This window comes from Nyctereutes procyonoides, unplaced genomic scaffold, assembly GCF_905146905.1.
Source record: "Nyctereutes procyonoides isolate TBG_1078 unplaced genomic scaffold, NYPRO_anot_genome, whole genome shotgun sequence".
Taxonomy (NCBI): domain Eukaryota; kingdom Metazoa; phylum Chordata; class Mammalia; order Carnivora; family Canidae; genus Nyctereutes; species Nyctereutes procyonoides.
In genome coordinates this window covers 15,650,947-15,670,834 of record NW_026575121.1, presented here as the reverse complement: position 1 = coordinate 15,670,834, position 19,888 = coordinate 15,650,947, and the positions used below count along the sequence as shown (strand labels likewise).

The following is a 19,888-nucleotide window of genomic DNA, read 5'->3' as shown; positions in this document are numbered from 1 at the left end:
TCCTTAGGGTCGTGAGATAGAGCCCTGGAACGGGCTCCACACTCAGTGGGGAGTCTGCTTGAGTTCCTCTGTCCCTCTCCCTCTGCCTTTGCCCCTCTCCTCAAATAAATAAATAGATCTTAAAAAAAAAAAAAAAACTTCTCTCTCTCCTTCTGCCCTGCCCATATGCACCTTCTCTCTCTCTCTCTCTCTCTCTCTCTCTCTCTCCTCTCAAAAAAAAAAATGTTCAGGCATATTTCTGAAGTTTCACTAACTTGTGATTACTACCTGAAAATCTTAAGTGTTATTGGATAATACTTACAGTTTTATTTTAACCTGTTGACCAAATTGATTCTTGAGAATGGGCATATTCCCAGGTATGAGGATAAAATTACTAGTATTTGTAAAGTGCCTATTATTAAAATGCAAAACATTAACACACAAGGAGGGGAAAGAAAAGGAGTAACTTTAGGGCAATACAATTAGAAACCCCCCCTTAAAGTAGTATACTTGGTGTGTTGTCCAGTACACCTAATTTTCAGGGACACAATTAGCCCTTAGCATTACAACCAAACTGTATGTGTGTGAACGCATAGATGTGAAATATTTTCAGTGGAAGTTCCATGGCTTTCATCGCACTTTTGAGAAGGCCTGTTACCCATGCCACCAAAGTTTAGGAATGATGACACACTAGGGGAAAATGAATAATTGGCACCAATGTAGTGGCAGATGAGTAGACTTAATGCAGCAGAGAAGATGGAACATAGCATCCACAGACAGGGCTGACAATCAGAGGTGACCATCCTCCAGAAATATGGCAAGAACAAAGGACAAGTAGGGAATTGAACTAGAAGAGAAAACTCAGCTGTGTTCCAGCAGAGTACAATGGATTACCAATGCTATGTGTTCAGTGGAATGAACATAGCTGAAGAGATGAGAGAAGGCTTTGTGGAAAGGGAAGAATTGAAGGAAGCTTTGAATGATAAGATAGAAAACAGTTTCTCTTTTAAGCAAGAGTTAAGGATGTATAAATAATCCATATGGCGATAGTCTGTATCTGAGACACAAATGATTTTAGGTGAGAGTTAATAGATTGAATAAAGAAACCAATATTGATTTCTGACCTTACTATATAAATGAAGGAATGATTATTTCACATTACAAATGAATCACCATATGGTCCATTTAATGTTAGTTCCTGAGTGCGTTTCAAATGTGATTTTTAAATTTACATAAATTCACTTTATAATATTTCATGAATATGGATATTTCATAAGACAGAGTGATTGGAAATCTGTCACGTGTGACTGTATTGTTAAAATTTCTTGTGATTTTGTGATTTGAGTAATTATACAAAATCTGTTCTTATTTAACCAAGTATTAAAAAGTGATACCACACTTAAATTCATCAACCACTGCTACTCTTATGATCTAGATTCTAAAAAATGTAAGGAGGCATTTTGCTATTCAGATGATTATAAACTGAGCCACAGAATGATCTATAGATTTTTCTTAAAGGTTGTTAAAAAGTATCAACTCTTGCATTAGAATCCAGACTTCCTACATTCTAGTTTATTCTTTTTTTCCTAAAATACTATATATAAAATAACGTAGTATGAGGGTGGGGGGAAAAGGAGGAGAAAGAAAGAACCCGCCTAGAAGGGCAAATAAGTAATCTGTAGACTGACTAGACATAGATACAAGTCAGCTGTGATTGCCTGAGATGTCTTTCCTTTTGGAGAAGTTGGGTTCGAATTATTAGAAATTTTCCATGCTCCTTAGATGTCACCACCCATGTGGCAGCAGTGCTACTTCTTTCTTTCTCAAAATAAAGGGCCCCAATCAGTTTCCTTATTTTATCTTCCACTGAGGAATACTCTGATTAGAGGAGCCCTAACTTTTGAAATTGTGGAAAACCTTTCCTTTAGGTTATAAACATTCCATGTTTGGTTTCCTTTTCTTAGTCTGAATCTATTATATCTAACTTTTTTAAAAAAAGTCACACTATTTTGTTACATTCAAGACAATAAGATGGCTTCAATAAGCTTAATTCTGTATGTTCCATTTCTTTTAAATGTCCCAGTTTAAAGGAGCCATAGAGGATTATGGATGATACTCTTTACAGAGTCATCTTTTCAAAATGAGGTATAGTATATCTAACTGCATTAGCAATTTATCACACCACAAAGGAAATTCTATGGTTTGTTTAAAAATTGTTTTCTAATGCCATCACTACATTCACACTGTTAGTCTTCTGAAAATCAGTGTGTTTTGAACTGTGTTGTCATAAATAAGAATGAGAGAAGAACATTTCTGTATGTGCACGTGTTTGTACCAGATCATAGTTGTAAATCAAGCAATGCATAGAGTAAGGTATGTAACCACTTTTCCAAAGGAGAGTTAAAACATGAAGTTACATAATATTTGAAGTTTTTAATGTAACTCTTAATTTGTTTTTTAATAACTTTAGGAATTTAAAACTTAAAATGAGCAAGTGGGCAATAAAAATACTAAGTATTCACATTTATTACTAAATTCTATTTAGTTCTCTAAGAACTTTGCCTTTTTAATTCCTGTAGTCCTCACAACAGCCCTGTAAAATGAGTGGTATTCCATATTACAAATGAGGAAATTATAGCACACAGAGATCGAGGCATTTGCCCATAGCCACTACCACTAGATGCAGGAACCTCAAATTGACCCCGGTTGTCCAATTCCACTTCTATGGTCAGCACCCATGTAGTTGATTTCAGTATCATTGGAATTACTCAATTTCAACTACTGAGCTCTAATTTAAATTGTGTTGCGTGATCTGGATAACAGGCAAGTTGGAAGTAGAATTTTCTTAAACTCAAGTTGTAAAAGAAAAATATTAAATAAATATTCAACTTTTCTGATAATTTAGACAAAGTTAAGAGATTGAATTTAAGATTTCACTGCTGTATAGGATAGATTGAATTATAAGAGCAGTGAAACCGGTAATTTTGGCATTTGAGAAATGTTTAACAGTGACTGACAATTCAAACATTGGACTCACAGGGTTTATTTATTTATTTTCTTCTAAAACATCACTTTGTAAACTTCAGAATCCCTTAACTGTAACATACAGCTTTGTTATCAGTGCAAAAGAACAATATGAGAAACTTCTAAAGTTACATGAAAATATGGAGAAGTTATACCAGAGTGTGATGGGATATTATGCCATTGATGTGAAGAAGATGTCCGTGGAAGACTTTTTTAATGACTTGAATAATTTCAGAACCACATTCATGGTATGTTAAAAATTTTAATTTTTTTTAAAGTATTTGTGTCTATACTATCTCATTGATGATCATTTTAATTTCATTACTTTATTCCATTCTTCTTGTCTGCAGTAAAACCTACCTTTCTTGATGTTGAAAATTAGCTTTAAAAATTTCAGATTTTAATACTATTGAAAACTATGTGGTTTATTCTCTTGTTGGTCTTCCCAACATTAAGCTGTAATTGGAAATTTTGATTGAAAATGTGACAAATTCTGAAGTTTTTCATAAAGATTCCCCTCCTGGCCAATTATAGAGCACTTTTGTAATATGTTTTTGGCTATGAATTTGTTTCTTTATACTTAATATCAATTTGTATTTTTGTGGTGTAATTTTACCAAATTCCATGAAGCTTTTATGAAGGGTTTTTTCCCTTCCCTTCCCTTCCCTTCCCTTCCCTTCCCTTCCCTTCCCTTCCCTTCCCTTCCCTTCCCTTCCCTTCCCTTCCCTTCCCTTCCCTTCCCTTCCCTTCCCTTCCCTTCCCTTCCCTTCCCTTCCCTTCCCTTCCCTTCCCTTCCCTGCATTGTACAATAAGCTACCTGTGATTTGCCTTTGAATGGATTTTACATTCCTAGGGTTTCCTTTAGATACTTTAATAGGGAGGTCAGGTCTTTGATGTGGAATCCTTTCATTTAGGCATTAAAAAGATCTTTTGAAAAGTATTAGCTGATTAGATGAGGGGAAAAAAAGCCACACACATATTAAAGCAAGAAAGCATTGCTGCCTCCCTGGGGAAACTAGTGATACATTTCTGCAACAAAAAAATATATTATTGTAAATAGATGGGTAAATTATTTCTCTATCTCAGCAGATGTTTGTGGGGCTTAAAAGTTTCGAAGGGTAAAGAAAACTTGAATTTTAAAGAAGTGGCTTTTTTTTACTCTCAGGAAAAATTTATTGCTGAATTTATTGGACTTGGTTATAATCATTTGGTTATAGAGATAGTCCTTTAATAAAAACTCAGTATTTTAAAGGAAAACTACAATAAATACACACTTGGCTTATAGCTTTAGTTTTTTCCCTCTGCAAGTTCAAAATGATTCTTTAATTTTTTCACTACCAGAAGTTGAAGTGGATTTGATTGATAAATATATTTACTATGTGCCTATGTGTGTGATATATTGTACAATATATGTGGCCTAGTAGAGTAGCAAAGGCCTTGCAGTCTGAGAGAGCTAAGTTTGGACTCCATACTAGTTATGTGACTGTGAACTTATGTAACCTTCCTGAGCCTGTTTCCATATTTATAAATAGAAACATTAATTCCTCTCTCATAAGAGTATTTATTAAGTCAGGTAATATAAAGTATTTATCACAGCTCCTTGCACATGGTAGTTGCTTAATAAAGTAGTGTGCAGTGAAGGATCAATTTAATAGGCTTGAGGTATTCTAACCCTGCATATATCAAAGAAAGTCCTCACCTTCTACTGGCTCTAGGCAGATCACCTGTAAGCCCTTGGAATATCTTGTCTCATAAGGATGTTTTTGTATGCCTGGGGACTTGGACCAAACTACAGATAGTTTTTTGCTAGAAATGTGATTTATGATGAGCACCTGTTCTTGCTCACCTGAAGCACTGGACCCCTCTGTTCAGTTTCTCCTCCAAAGGAGGCTAGAGGCTGAGTAGCTAAGGTTGTCCATGTGGAAGGTCCACTGACCTTCTTGATAAAAAACTCTTGACACCAAGGCATGGGAGAGTTCCCTTGGTTGGCAGTACTTCCTATGTGTTGTCACACATCATTGCTAGAATAATGGAACTCCTCTGGGAGAAGTCAGTGGTGATTTTGATCTGTCCCCTTTCACTGTAATAAACTATAGCCATGAGTACAAGAGCTTTCTAAGTTCTGGATCCTTCCAACAAATTGTCAGACCAGAGGGTGGTCTTGGAGACCCCTGACAAAACTATGCATAAAAGTATAAGATAGATCTATGAAGTAATAATACCTATCATTTTTTAGTGTTTCGTGAGCCAGATATTCTTCCAAATGCCTTATGCATGTTATCTTAGTCAATCCTGATAATAATCTTCCACCTGTCACTCTTATCATCCTTCTGTGGCACAGAAGTAGAACATAACTAGCTCAATGTCATCTAGCTACGAAATGGTGGAACTAGAATTTGAACCCATACAGGCTTCTTCCAAGAGCCTATGCAATGAAATACTATGTAGCGCTCCCTCCCATGTTTTATAGCTTGTGTTCTATTTTGCAAGTAATATCACTGGCATAGGAAGGGTTTTCTAATGAAACCAAGGCCATACTGTTATCAGGCATTCAGATTGGCATTTGAATCAAGTCTAATTGCAAATTTTCCTAAGATCTAATAGGATTAGAGGACTTTGGGCATTCTCAGAGTAATTTAAGCATTGTGTTACTAGGTGGTGGGCAGAAGGAGAAAGTGTGTGAATGGAGAAGCATTCAAAGGAGAAGGGTAATACAGTGACAGCTATACTTGGTCTCTTTCAGAGTTCACGTGGGTCCTAGAAATAGATTCTGTCACATACACATACATACATTGTACTAAATTAAACTCATTAAACTCATTAGCGCTAAATATTAAAATTATTATTATTTAAATGAATAATTTGGAGAGGAAATTTTTTGGGGGGGCAAAAATAAAAACTGGGAGGAGAGTGATTCTGTCAAGGTCAAATTTTATTCTTTCTTCCTTTCTGGTAAATATGGTTATACTGCTTGAATTTTAGATAGTGTATGTTGAAAAAGATCCAGTGTCAACATTGGTGAAAACTTTTGACAAATGTTTCTCAAATTCTCTTGATCTCTTAAGTTGCTATTTAATTCTACACTATTCAACTTTGAAAATTCAGTTAACTTACTGAATCAGTGTGAAAATATTAGCAACAGATGTGGAACTTTAATGTGTTGAAGGTCTGTTCTGGAATAGCATATTAATACAATAGGCAAAAATATATATTTCCTTTTTAAGAAATTACTGGTAAGGTACGTTTATATTATTACTCATCCACTGGTATTTAGGAATACTTTTTGTCATGAATGAGCAAATCTTACCGTTAAAGTGGAGGTCCATTTTGTATTACATACAAGGAGTTGGAATCACTGTCCGCATTCCATACCTGTCCCTCACCCCCTCAACTATGGCAATTTTCTTTTTTTTTTTTAATTTTTTTTTTTAACTATGGCAATTTTCCATGGAATATTTTCTCTCAAGTTTTTTTTTTTCTAAGATTTTTTTATTTATTCAGAGAGACAGAGAGAGAGGGGCAGAGACAGAGGCAGAGGGAGAAGCAGGCTTCATGCTGGGAGCCTGATGTGGGACTCGATCCCGGAACTGCAGGATCACACCCTGGGCTGAAGGTGGCGCTAAACCACTGAGTCCCCCGGGGTGCCCTTCTCTCAAGTTTAAACCATTCTACTTACAGTTCCCTAGGCCTAGAACATTCTGTCCATACTTTGCTTGGCTAAATTACTATCTTCACCTTTCTGATCTCTGCTTAGACTTCACTTCATCTAGTAAGACCTGTGTCTATCTTGCTTACCTTGGTTTCTCTAGTGTAATTCATGGCATATAACAAATTTGTGGAGTTACAAATATTCTCATCTACAATGGGTGCCAGGCTTTAAAAGCTAATATATACAGTGCTAGCTAAGTGCCAGGTGCCCTAACAATAACCAGATGTGGTATCCATACTGTTATTATTCCCATTTTAGAGTAGAAAACTGAGGCTTGGAAAGGTTGTGGCTTGCCAGCAGTTGATGGAGCTGAGGGACTAACCTGAAGGAGTTTTGCACAGTCTTTGCTGTATATGGCTGAAGTCTATTAATTCCTATTAAACATGGAAATTACATTTAATAGAACTAACAGGACTAATCTGAAACCTAATCCCTACCCAAAATTTAAAAAAATGCGGCTTTTATTTTTAATAGTGATTTGGTTTGTGAATACTTTATCCAGAAATCTTTATATTTTAGAATTGCCCCAGAATTTACTCTTAAGCAATTAAGGCCTGGCTCATTTTTATTTTGAGCCCTTACTATACCTTTTACCAACCCATGTAATCTCTTACCAGTGTTACTAGGATCTCTTACCATTTGTTTAGATATAGCTGTTCAGGTTTTTTGTTTGTTTGTTTGTTTCTCCCTTTCCTTTCTGAGAGCCCTTACACAATAGCTAAAGAAGGAACATCTGTTCTAGACTGCTGCCTCAAGCCATGTAGGCCAAGGGGGAAAATGTCTATGATCATGTAACTTCCTCTGAGGAGCACCTGTTCATTGTGACAGCAGCTTAACTCACCTCTTTTCTAGGTGGAGATTCTTAACAGGCAATTCATTTGTTGTTGTTTTAACAATATACTCTAGGTAGATGGTTTCTACTTAGAACTGCTGATCAACTTCCAAGAAATAGGGAGTAAGTTTCCATTGTCATTTTATTTAGTTCCGTTTTTATTACCTTCTTCAACAAGACAAATCCAAAAACAACCTCCACTAATTGAGGGCCTCCTTCTTGCTATACTCCATGCTACAGGCTTTATATATATGTGTCATCCGACTTTGTCTTCCAGCATTCTTGTGAGGTACAGAATGTCACCCGTACAGTAAGTAGGGGTAGAGAATCTTAGTGCCCTTTTGCAGAGGGCTTCAGAATTGGTAGAGGCTAGGATTTGAATGGGAGCCTGGGTGACTCCAAAGCCTGGACTTTTGAAAATATTTCCAAGTAGACTGTTCATCAGAGAGTTTGGAAGAATTGTTGAAATGTGTTTTTTTTTAAAGGCATTTTTGGTAACTTATTAGAATCAGCACAAGACATACTTTATTTCCTCACTCCTTGATAGAGTAACTTTCTATTTACAGCGATGGGTTCATGATAGAAGAATGTTTGTTGGTCTGGTTTAATTTCAAATCATTGAATGTTTTCTTTCAAAACTAGAGGACTATTAATATACCCCCAAAATCAGAGTGAAGGTTAAGCTGAGGGATAGAGAGTCAGTATCTTTGTGTAATAGATTTTTTTTTTCCCTGTAGGATTCATTGGAACCATTGAGTTCTAATTGAAGATACTTGATCTTGTACTATAGGCTGAGTACATTGGTGTCTTAGCAGGCATCAAGCTTCATTCACCAAGTGAAGTTCATGCCTTCAGTTGTGTAGTGTTATAAAACAAAAATCATGCTTTTCCACTTCTGATTGGCTTTAGATACATTGTTACATGCAATTACCAATGTACCCATTACTCACAGAGGTGCATGCTTCTACAGGATGAAGTGAGTCCATTATGGAATTCTTGTTGGCTTTTAGTAGGACCTTCCACCTCCCCCTCTATCCTACCTAACAGCTGTAGCATGTTCATGTTGGTCCTTTGAGTTTAAACTTAATTTTCATAGGTCTCTTTGGTCGCTGTGACCTTGAAGCATAATGTGTGTCCTCGCCTCACTTCTCATTTATACTTACATTGAGAATTTTGCTCAAAGTGCCTTTACTCACCTGAAATATGTGGTCTCTTCTTTAACATTTTCATTCCTTATCTTGGTGATACTTTCCTTTTCCATCACTGAAAATTCTTTTGCAATTCTTTCTTTAGCAGAATTATTAGCACAGTACAACAACACTCTTAACTCCTTAAGCAAATTTCATCTGGAACTTTATTTTGCTTAACAACCTCATCTTAGAGAAATACTCCTGAATGCTTCCCCTCTTAGCTCTCCTTTGTTATTTGTTCCCTTATAGATAACATGTTTAAAAACAATTTCCCAATTGAATTATACTTATTAAGAATATGTCAATTTTCTGTTTATTTGGAGTATAATTGATACACAATGTTAATTTAGTTTCAGGTGCACAACATAGTGATTCAACACCTCTATACATTATGCTGTGTTCACAAGTGTAGCTGTGTAGTTACCATCTATCATGACGCAATATTGTTGACTATATTCCCAATGCTGTATCTTTCATCCCCGTGACTTATTCATTCCATAACTGGAAACCTGGATCTCTCACTCCCCTTCACTCTTTTTGCCCTTCCTCTCAGCCCCCTCTCCTATGACAGCCACTAATATATTTTCTTTATTTACAGATCTCTCTTTGTTAATTTTCTGCTTTAATTAGACATATGTAACCACTATGATGACCCTCTGAGTTTATAATTTTATATACTCCCATACAGAATTGGTGTCATTACATGTAAAAAAGTCAGACTTTTTTGGTTCATGTAGCTATTTTTTTTCTGAGCACGTGTAGGGATTTTAAATTACTGATGAAAAAGATCACTGGACATCCTTCTTTATCATTCCTCATAACCTGCATATCTAAGCACCCCACTTTCAGGTTAGGATTTTGATGATGAGAAGAGCAATCCCTGCCTTAAAGAGGATTACTGTTGCATACACAAAAGGTTGGGGTAGCCTCTGTTAGGTTTTTTGTGCACTGGGTTTGGGTATATGTGCCATACTTTGCAGTTTTTCTTGTCCCTAAAGTCCAGTTGTTTCCTCCCTAAACCTCCTTCCCCACATACATACCTCTCATCTGAATTGTGTAATGACAATCACAGAGAAAGATATCACTGTGATTTATTCAAATCTGATGTGATTTATGAACTTGGCCTATGGTAAGCCTCACCCTTTCTGCTTGTTTTTAAGAGTGGTATTTTGCCATCTGCCTTATTTTTGGGAAGAAGGCAGTGGCTGAGAGTGCAGGCTCTGGCATCAGAGCATCCGGGGTGATAGAACTATGGCAAGTTACTTAACCTTACTGAGCCTGTTTTCTGTTAATAACACCATGTGTTTCTCAGTGATGTTACGTTTTGAAGATCAAACGACATAATGTACATACACCCTCAAAACACATTAGCTATCTGCAAAGAATAGAAGTAATTTTCCCCATTGCCATTTCAATATAACAGAATCGATATTTTATGTATTTTGTCCCTTTTTTATTTTATACTTCCGTATAGATGCTTTGAACTAAATAAATAGCTGTTTTTTATCAATAGCTCCATGTTTAGATTATTTCTACAATTTTGTTAAAGTTATGTTTCATCCAGTTAAAGATCCATCATTCATGCTACTTGAAGACTTTAAGTTAATTTTTGGTTCATACAATTGAAATACACTGTATAGTGAACAAATATAAAATCAGTTATAACTCATTTAATCTTGCTGCATGGGTTGATCAAATATAATTTAGTCTTCTACTGAATACTGAGACTAGTGATTTGCCAAACAAAAATGAAATCATCTGATGAAGGGATATTTTTATTATAAAATGTTCTTGATAAAGAGGACAACCAGAACAAAACCAATTATTTAAGTTGTACAGATTTGATGCTTGTCAACTTTAAACATCATTTCTGATGACCATTGGTACGGACTAACTAGCTGATGAACAGAAACTCCAAAACTGTAAAGTCCCGTGGTTGGATGTTGAGCCAACTTGTGTAATTATTGTAGGAAATCTCTTCTCTCCTCCCTTGTTTTGGTGAGTTTTACAGCTTAAAAGATGTCTCTAGTAGCACCATTGTTTTTCTGAGATCATTCTGGGAGATATAAAGCTCCAAACCTAGAACAAAACAAGTGTTTTAACTATAGGATGTTTTCTTTTTATCCTTTAGTATCTGATTATTTATGGAACTAGAACTATTCCAGGTGCTGAATATTTGGGGTTTGCAACCTTGAAAATAATTCTGATAGATTCTTCTAATCTTTACGTTTTATTTTTTTTATTTTTTTTTATTTTTATTTTTTTATTTATTTACGATAGTCATACAGAGAGAGAGAGAGGCAGAGACACAGGCAGAGGGAGAAGCAGGCTCCATGCACCGGGAGCCCGACGTGGGATTCGATCCCGGGTCTCCAGGATTGCGCCCTGGGCCAAAGGCAGGCACCAAACCGCTGCGCCACCCAGGGATCCCAATCTTTACGTTTTAAATGACTTTTCACAGTAAAAACTAATTGACTTAAATTTCCTCTTTACTGATAAGATTTATAATCACTATGCAAATACATCTGACAGGTTCTATATGATTAAATGACTGGTAATTTGTATTTCCCTTTGACATTTTAAATATTTTGTTCACTGAAATAATATTAGCAAAACGTAAAGACTGGATTGTTCTCATAAAATGTTAAGGTCAACAATTGATAGATAATGGAGGGAAAAGAAGTAAACTAATACATAATAATAAATATATTAACCTACGTAATTGTAAAGACAACATAAAACTAGGAGATCACAAAAAATAAATAAAATGGCATGTTCTATGTATATCTGATATACTGTTCTTCTACATTCTGTACTAGAGAGAATGCACACACTGTTGACTTAAGGCTACTTTTAATGTTATGTTTTAAACATGACCTGGTTTACATGGAATATTGTAGGGCTTTAGTTGAATGTTTTCCTTGAAGAGGTGATTAGCAGTAGCTCAAAAAACAAAATTACCTTATCACCAAGCTACCTTTAAGCATTATACTTCATGACTACCGTCTTATGCCTTGCTACACCTTTAAGCCTCACAACTGCAGAATAAAAAGAGTATTTTTATACTACTATATCACTTCAGAGCACAAAGGAAGAAAACATACTTAATGGAAAATCAAACTGTACTTTGGGAAACCATAATTGTGAATATTGTATATGCTTTCTGTTAAAAAAGTTGTAGAATAGGTTGAACCATCTCATTGATTAGAGAATTGTGCAAAATATTTGAGAGAATCACCAACAAATTCATTACAAAGTTATAAAGGCTCAGTAATGTTAAGTCCCTGATAGGCTTATAGGGAATTTGCTATTTCATCTGAGACTGATCTTACCAAAATGAGCAATTTGCAGCTGAAATAGTTTAATCACCAGCACCTGCACATTCTTGGGATATTCTCAAAGGATAGTTTCCCATTTCCGTAAGTTTTATGGTCATGAAAAGTTCAACTGACAACACCTTATATTGAATGTTAAGATGATGAATTGTTTGTGCCAGTGTATGCTCTCCTCTTCTCATTGATAGCATTTCTTCATTGAATTTGTTAATACCAGAGAAATTAATTATTTATTAATAAATTTTATTAATATTGTCATTTTAGATTCCTCTCTAAAGCATCTACTTACAATTATTGCAAAGAGAGATTTCTAAGAATAACTCATTTTCTACCAGGTAGTTATAATTTATTGTTTATTTTTTGCATGTGGGAGAAATTTTGTATTTAGTTATAAAAGAAAATCTCGATGGAAAATGGACAAATAGGTCACATACCTTTTATATTCTTAAAGATTTTTGTGACTGGTATTATAAGAAAACTTTTTAAAAATCTTACTTATTTATTCATGAGAAATACAGAGAGGAGAGAGAGAGAAAGGCAGGCAGAGACACAGGCAGAGGGAGAAGCAGGCTCCATGCACGGAGCCCGACGTGGGACTTGATCCCCAGTGTCCAGGATCATCCCATGGGCCAAAGGCGGCGCTAAACCTCTGACCCACCCGGACTGCCCTAATTATAAGAAAACTTTCTTTCATGTTTCAGTATAGGAATAATAGGGATACATATTTAAGATTTTCTTAGTTAAAATGTCTTCCATTTCTTCCTGAAAAATGTAGTCATCAAGAATTTCTAGAAAGCAGTCATTTAGTATATTTGGACATTGCCTGTTCTCAAAATTGAGTAAACTCCTAAAAAAAGCATTTAATGGGAGTGTCTTGGACTCTTCCTTGGTTGTTTACTCTGAGAAAGTTAGCCTGTGTTTTCACAGTACCTGATATTCATCCCTCTGGGAAGCACACAGATTTAAATTCAGTTTGTCTAATCTTATTTTAGGGATCTGATAAAAAAATTAAATAAGAAAAGAATATTTTGAGCCTAGTGGAAACTGAAGAGATCCCTGGTTTCCATAGTTTAAATATTCATTAATGTTGAAAGAAATATAACTCTGAACAAGAAGACATTTATAAGCATTTCAATGTTTTTCTTCATATAAGATCTCCAGTAGTTTTAAAAGTTACAGAAATATGTAGAATATTATCATATGCTGAAAATGTTGAGTAGACAAAGTTATTCAAATGAGCTAAGGGACGCCTAGGTGGCTCAGCAGTTGAGCATCTGCCTTTGGCTCAGGGCGTGATCCCACGGTTCCAGGATCAAGTCCGGCATTGGGCTCCCTGCAGGGAGCCTGCTTCTCTCTCTGCCTCTGCCTCTCTCTGTGTGTCTCTCATGAATAAATAAGTAAAATCTTAAAAAAAAAAAAAAGTGAGCTAAGAGTCAGAAATGAAGATGAGGTATGATCAAAAAGTTGACATCTGTGGAAGTCCACTTGTGTTTTATATCCTTATTTTTATGTTACAGTTTTTCTCTTATAAGACTGATTTTTTTGACAAAAGATATATTTGGAATATAGACTATAAAGCTTTTTTTGGAAAGAGGCAATGTGCACATTGATTTTTTAAATTTTTCTTTTGAGGGAAAAAACTGAATTGTGTCATTGGGCAAAGTTTTAAGTTAATTTGTCAAGAATGCCTTATTTCAAAACCAAGCAGTACTTTTGGGGGAAACAGGGAACTAAACCCTTTTTCAGAGTAAAATCTCTGATTTTACTTCTATAGAATTAGAAGTATTAAAAACAATGTGTCTATGAAAATATAAATATACAAATATGTAAAATTTTAGTGGTAAATAGCTAGACTTGTGGTCAAGAGTGTATCTTGTCTTTCATATTTAATTCACCTCTACCTTACCTGTCAAGTAATCCTGCTGAGTCAGATAGAATGCTTTGGAGGAACTTCCATCGAGTCAGTGTACAGTCATATCCCAACACTTCTAAATGGAAAACACTTATAGGCTCATAGGGACTATGAAAATTGACACTCCCCTATATGCTTGATAGAAGCATATATAATTGATGCAAGCTAGAAAATGGCTCTTGCTTAAATTGTTGCTAGATAAATAATTGTGTGGGGCATTTCACTAATGATATAGTAACAGAAGTAATATGAATTAGTAATATTACTACTAATTACTATTACTGCTAATAATAATTGCTACATTTATAGAAGTTTTACTCTGTGCCAGGCACTTAATTCTTATATCACCATAAAGTAGGTGTTATTTTGCCCATTTCACAAAAGAAGAAACTGAGACACAAGACTTTAGATTTCTTCCTCCTAACCATGTAACTGCCTTTCTAGTAAGAAATAATAAACAGATTTTTAAAATACATTTCTGAAAGTAGTAAAAAGTTATACTTACTATATTTTTGATGATATTCTTTATTGTCCAGTCAACAAACTTATTTGAATGACTGCCCAGCACTTTATGGTCTTTCAATGTCAAATTGTTTACTTTTGGATCCTAAAACACACAGAAATATATATGGTGTATAAGAATTGCCACATTATTCAAAAGTATTTAAGAAATAAAGATCTAGGTGTCGGTCAGCCTTCTATAAGAACACACTTTTGAGAATTTCCTCACAATATAATAGACACTCAAAGATCAATCCCACCACAATACAACAAGTTATTTTAAAACATGGCTGTCTTGTGAGAAAGTTGGGGAAATCTTCAAGGCAAAATATTGTTTTCCATGAACCTTTCTCTGTTAAAGAATCTCCCAAAGCAGGGTTTGACTAACCATTTAATAAGCCAGATAGTTAATATTTGCAAACCAGATGTTAACAACTACTCAGCTCTGCAGTAGCAGTGCAAAAGCAGTCATAGGCAGTATGTAAATGAGTGGATGTAGCTTTGTCCAATATAACTATTTACAAAAATTGCCGACCAAGCCACAAATATAGTTTGCCAACTCCTGCCCTAAAGGATGTATTTAAAGAACCAACACTTTTTTTCTTCAGAAAAAAATAGACTAGAAGGCATACCTACTATGAAACTAAATATAAAGAAAGTATACAGTAAAATAATGTCTAATTTGTTTTGTAGAAAAGGAGGTATAGAGCTTAACTACTGCACAAGATTGTGAAATAAACTGAACCAGGTATTTGGAGTACAGGTGTTGCATCTTTTCTGTATTGTTCAAAGGAGAGGAAGGGAGATAAAGCTATCCGTGAACTTTCAGGTCTTGTTAAATTTATGTGATAAAATTACAAGGATAACCAGTAAAAGGATAATATCTAGTATACATTCCAAACCACAAGGGGAAAAATGGACCAAGAAAGACATGCAAAGAAAATAATAAGGTACCTTGATAAAGGAGGACAAATAAAAGGATTAATAGAAGGTGGTAAAAACATATTTTATAAATCACAGTAAAATTTTTAAAAGACTAATATTGGATAAACAGACATAGCCTTAATGCTATTTGAGACCTACCTGTAACCCAAATACATGGAAAAGTTTGAAATAACAGAACAGTTAATGAATATGATATTAAAGGAAAAAGGAACCTAATGTTGATAACAGAAAAAATAGACTTAAGAGAACATTACTTAATGATAGAAAGCTTATTAATTCATCAGAAACATACAATTCAAAAATTGGCATGAGCATAATATGGCACCAAAACATGTAAAAATTTATAATTTCTAGAAATAAGTTGACAGATTTATCATCATATTGGGAAACTTCAACAAAGTTCTCTAGTTGATATGTCCTTAAAGATATGGGAGCCTTAAACGATGCAATTAATAGAGTTGATTTGATTAATAAAGAGAGAATCCAACTTAACAATTAGAAAGTACACTTCTCAATCACAAGTGGTACTTTTATCAAAGTAATCATGTACTAGAAGACCATAAGTGAAATCTTGATAAATTTCTAAGCTGCAGCTTTGATAACTACAATAATATGAAGTTAGAGATAAATTTTTTTAAAAAGATGGAATTTTAAAACCTCCTTTGAAAACTCTAAAATTACATGAAATAACTCCTCTTAAGTATTATAGAGAAAAATTAGACCTGAACAATACTGAAAATACTCTAGAATTTATGGGATGCAGTAATGGTGGTATAAGGAAATTTACACCCTAAGTGCATACGTTAAAGAATCAGAATGATTGAAAATTAAAGTAAGCATCTGATCTCACAAGTTAAAAAGGAATTGTATAATCCTAGAAAAAATAGGAAAATAAAGGAATGAAGGAGAAAAGCGAGAATTTTTAAAAAGCTGAATTGTCATTTTGAAAAGACAATATTTCTGAAAAGATTAATCAAGACAAAAGAAATATTGAGTACATATCAAGTATTATAATTAGTTACAGAAGATAGTAAAAATAGACAAGCCAATTCTAAAGAAGAAAAATCTGTAGAAGCTGTTATACTGAGGAAAGAGTTACTGATGCAAAAACATAGCTACAGTGACCAAGTAAACTAGAACGGTTCCCAAATAACACCACCACAAAAATGGCCACTCCACATCCAGAAGAGATGGCTTTGCCAATCAGTTGGCAAAGGATAGGTTAGTTGTGAAGAGTTATGGTTCAACTCTTTTTTCCATGGATAAAAGTAAATAAGGTCCCCACCTCCTACCATTCAAAAACATTGATTCCAGATAAAGTAGGTACTAAAACGTGAGTAGCATCATTTAAACTTAAGAAGAAAGTAGAGAAGAATCTCTTTGTCTTTGAAGTAGGGAAAGATCTCTTAAATAAGCTATAAAAGGTGCTAGCATTAAAAAGATATTTTTGACTACATTTGAGAACTCCTGTTTACTGAAAGACTACATAATTAGATGAAATTTGACAGTTAAAATCCAAAATATATTTATAAAGTAAACCAATAAAAAGATCAGTATCCAGAATATATAAAGAATTGCAAATTAAGAAAATGATAACCTAATGGAAGAGTGAATAAAAGATATGATGGGCATTTTACAGAGTAGGTAATAACAAATGTTTTATATAAACATGTGAGAAGCAGCTTGAACTAATGAGCAACCACAGAAATGCAAGCTAAAAGCACCATGTGATACCATTATAAGCCTGCCAAATAGAAGACTGGTGCTAAGAATTTGGTTGGTATGGAGACTATGATTATGCACTGATGATAGGTCTATGTTTCAGCACAACCACTTTGGAAACACTTTGACATCATCTAGTAAGATAGAAGAGGAACTTCCCTTATTCATCACCCACTCCACTCTTACCCAGGAAAGCAGTGGCCTTCAAACTATGTCAATCATAGCCCACATTGTCAAATATTTTATAAGGGGATCAAGCACTCCTTAGAACAAAAACAAAAAGCATCAACAAAGAATATTTATCATTACTGCTTGTGTCACATTCTAAAATGTTCTGTTTTCTTTCACTTAAACTGTCAAGCATTTCTAAACAGATTAAAGAACCAACTAATGGGACCTACCATTAAAAAACCCTTACACATAGGCAAGGGAGACCTGTGCAAAAATGTTGTATCTGCATTGTTTATCATAGCCAAAAATCCAAAGCAGTTTAATTCCCACTGATTGATAGGTGAGTAAATAATAAAATGACAATATTATAAGCAGTGAAAGAGAGGTGCTATATATACATTAAAATGTGACTAAGTCTTAAAATACAGTGTTGAGTGGAAAAAGCAAGTCACAGAAGTTTATAATAAAGATGATGAATTAAAAAACAAAACTCAAAGCTAGTGTTTAGGAGAGGAGCCACAGGGCAGCCTGGGTGGCTCAACGGTTTAGCGCTGCCTTCGGCCCAGGGCGTGATTCCAGAGACCCGGGATCGAGTCCCACATCGGGCTCCCTGCATGGAGCCTGCTTCTCCCTCTCCCTGTGTCTCTGCCTCTCTCTTTCTCTCTGTGTCTCTCATGAATAAATAAATAAAATCTTAAAAAAAATTAAAAAAGAGGAGCCACAACTTATGGAGGATTACGCTCTCCTAGACTGTTCTAAAGTCTACACACACACACACACACATACATACATACGCATGCATGTGCTCATTGAAATTCACTGGGTTTGGGTCATTTCGGTTTCTCTGGCACAAAATGTATGATGCTGTAATGTATATTTAAACTCGTGGCAAAGTTCTTGTTATGCAGAAAACAAATTATAGGCGGGAAATAATTGTGAGCTCATTTTCTTTCAGAATATACACAAATATGTACACATATTTGACATAGCTATCTATATTTTTGTATACACTTATTTGTTAACATACCTATGTATTTTTATGTGATATTTTAGAGTCTGCTGTTAGGATAAAATGCATGTGAGCCTTAGGAGCTCAGGTAAATTGATTATGACTTTGAAATGAACAGTCAAAATGTGACTGAAGTTTTAAAACCCTCTGTGGTCATTGCCCACAGATCTTTTAGACAGGAGCATGTGCCAGGCTATCTATCTCTGGGACATTCTGCAAGCACCCAGAGAAAGTTTTTTGGCTTTGCATAGCTGAAAGTAGTTAGTAGCAGTACAATTTATTTGCCAATTAACTAAATAGAAAACCAGGTCAAGAATAAGGTAAATGTAGCATAATGTCTATAAACTTGTCAAATCACTAAGTCTTACACTTGAAACTAATGTAACATTTTGTGTGAACTATACTAAAAATAAAAAAATAAAATAAAATAAGAGGATGAAGAAAATCAATGCCTTACAGCTATCTTTAGGAACAGCTCATCTTTAACTTTTCTTTCTAGCTTTGAATTGAGAATTGAAGTAACTAAGAGGCAATTGTATCTGGAATAATGTGGTTCTCTAACTGTTCATCTTTTCTGTTTTCGGCTACTTTTGCTTCTCAACATTTAGAATAAAAGAAAATTCCCAATTACTGTTTGAACTGGGATATTAGTTTCAGACTAAATACCTATTTCTATGCTGTCTGTTGGTATTTTTCCAGCTAAAATTCTTCTAGTAGTTATAATGTCAGAATAAGATATGTCTTAAATGAGATTGGCTTTTAAATGAAAATCAATAGTGCATTTTCCATAAAACAAAATAGCTCTAAGAACTACTTCAGACCTTATCCCTTAAATGTAAACATTATTTTTATAGGTCCAGGAAGTAATTTTGATTTTTTATTGCCCAATGGAATACTAAAAGGGTGTGGCAATTATGTCTGGTAATAGGTTGTCTATTAAATGTTCTCATTGAAATGCACCCAGTCATTAAAGTAGACAATTTACATCAGAAAATTTTGTACTTTAATAAGTTTCATAAATAAGCTACATGATTTTTTTAAATCTCTTGTAGGTTCCTCGTATTCATTTCCCTCAAGCAAGAAATACAGTTTTGATTTCTGAATTTTTGCCCATCTTTTTCTCCACCACAATGCAGTCTTCCCCAACCCCCTTACCTATACACATGTGGGTACTCATGCACATGCACATACACACACGTACGTATACACACTTGTCTTTGAAACCACACTTGTTTTCTACTTTTAGGCTGCCTTCTCCTACTTTCCTTATGTTGATTTTTATAATAGCATTGTCTTATAGTTGGTGCTTAACATACGGCCCCATATGTATGAAGCAGCATAGTGGAAAGAACGTACACTACAGGTAGCTTTCCCATCTTGCCTCTGCCTCTTCCTGCACTCATTATAGTGAGCAACTATTGAACCATTCCATGCCAAATGGAGAATGCAGAATCCATTTAGAGGATTGGGAAGATTGCATAGGAAAGCACCTATTACTGCAGTTGGCATTTCGTAGCTTAGCAGTAATAGTGTTAATATATGTTGTGAACTGTGAGAAG

General features: G+C 34.7%; 1 protein-coding gene across 1 annotated transcript in view; it reads left to right on the top strand.

Annotated features, from left to right (window-relative positions):
- DIAPH3 (diaphanous related formin 3) overlaps positions 1-19,888 on the top strand; it is a 489,880-nt gene that overhangs the window by 305,203 nt on the left and 164,789 nt on the right. The window contains exon 24 of the mRNA XM_055336191.1: positions 3,088-3,251. Coding sequence (XP_055192166.1) covers positions 3,088-3,251 — 164 coding nt within the window. The remainder of the gene's footprint in view (positions 1-3,087; positions 3,252-19,888) is intronic.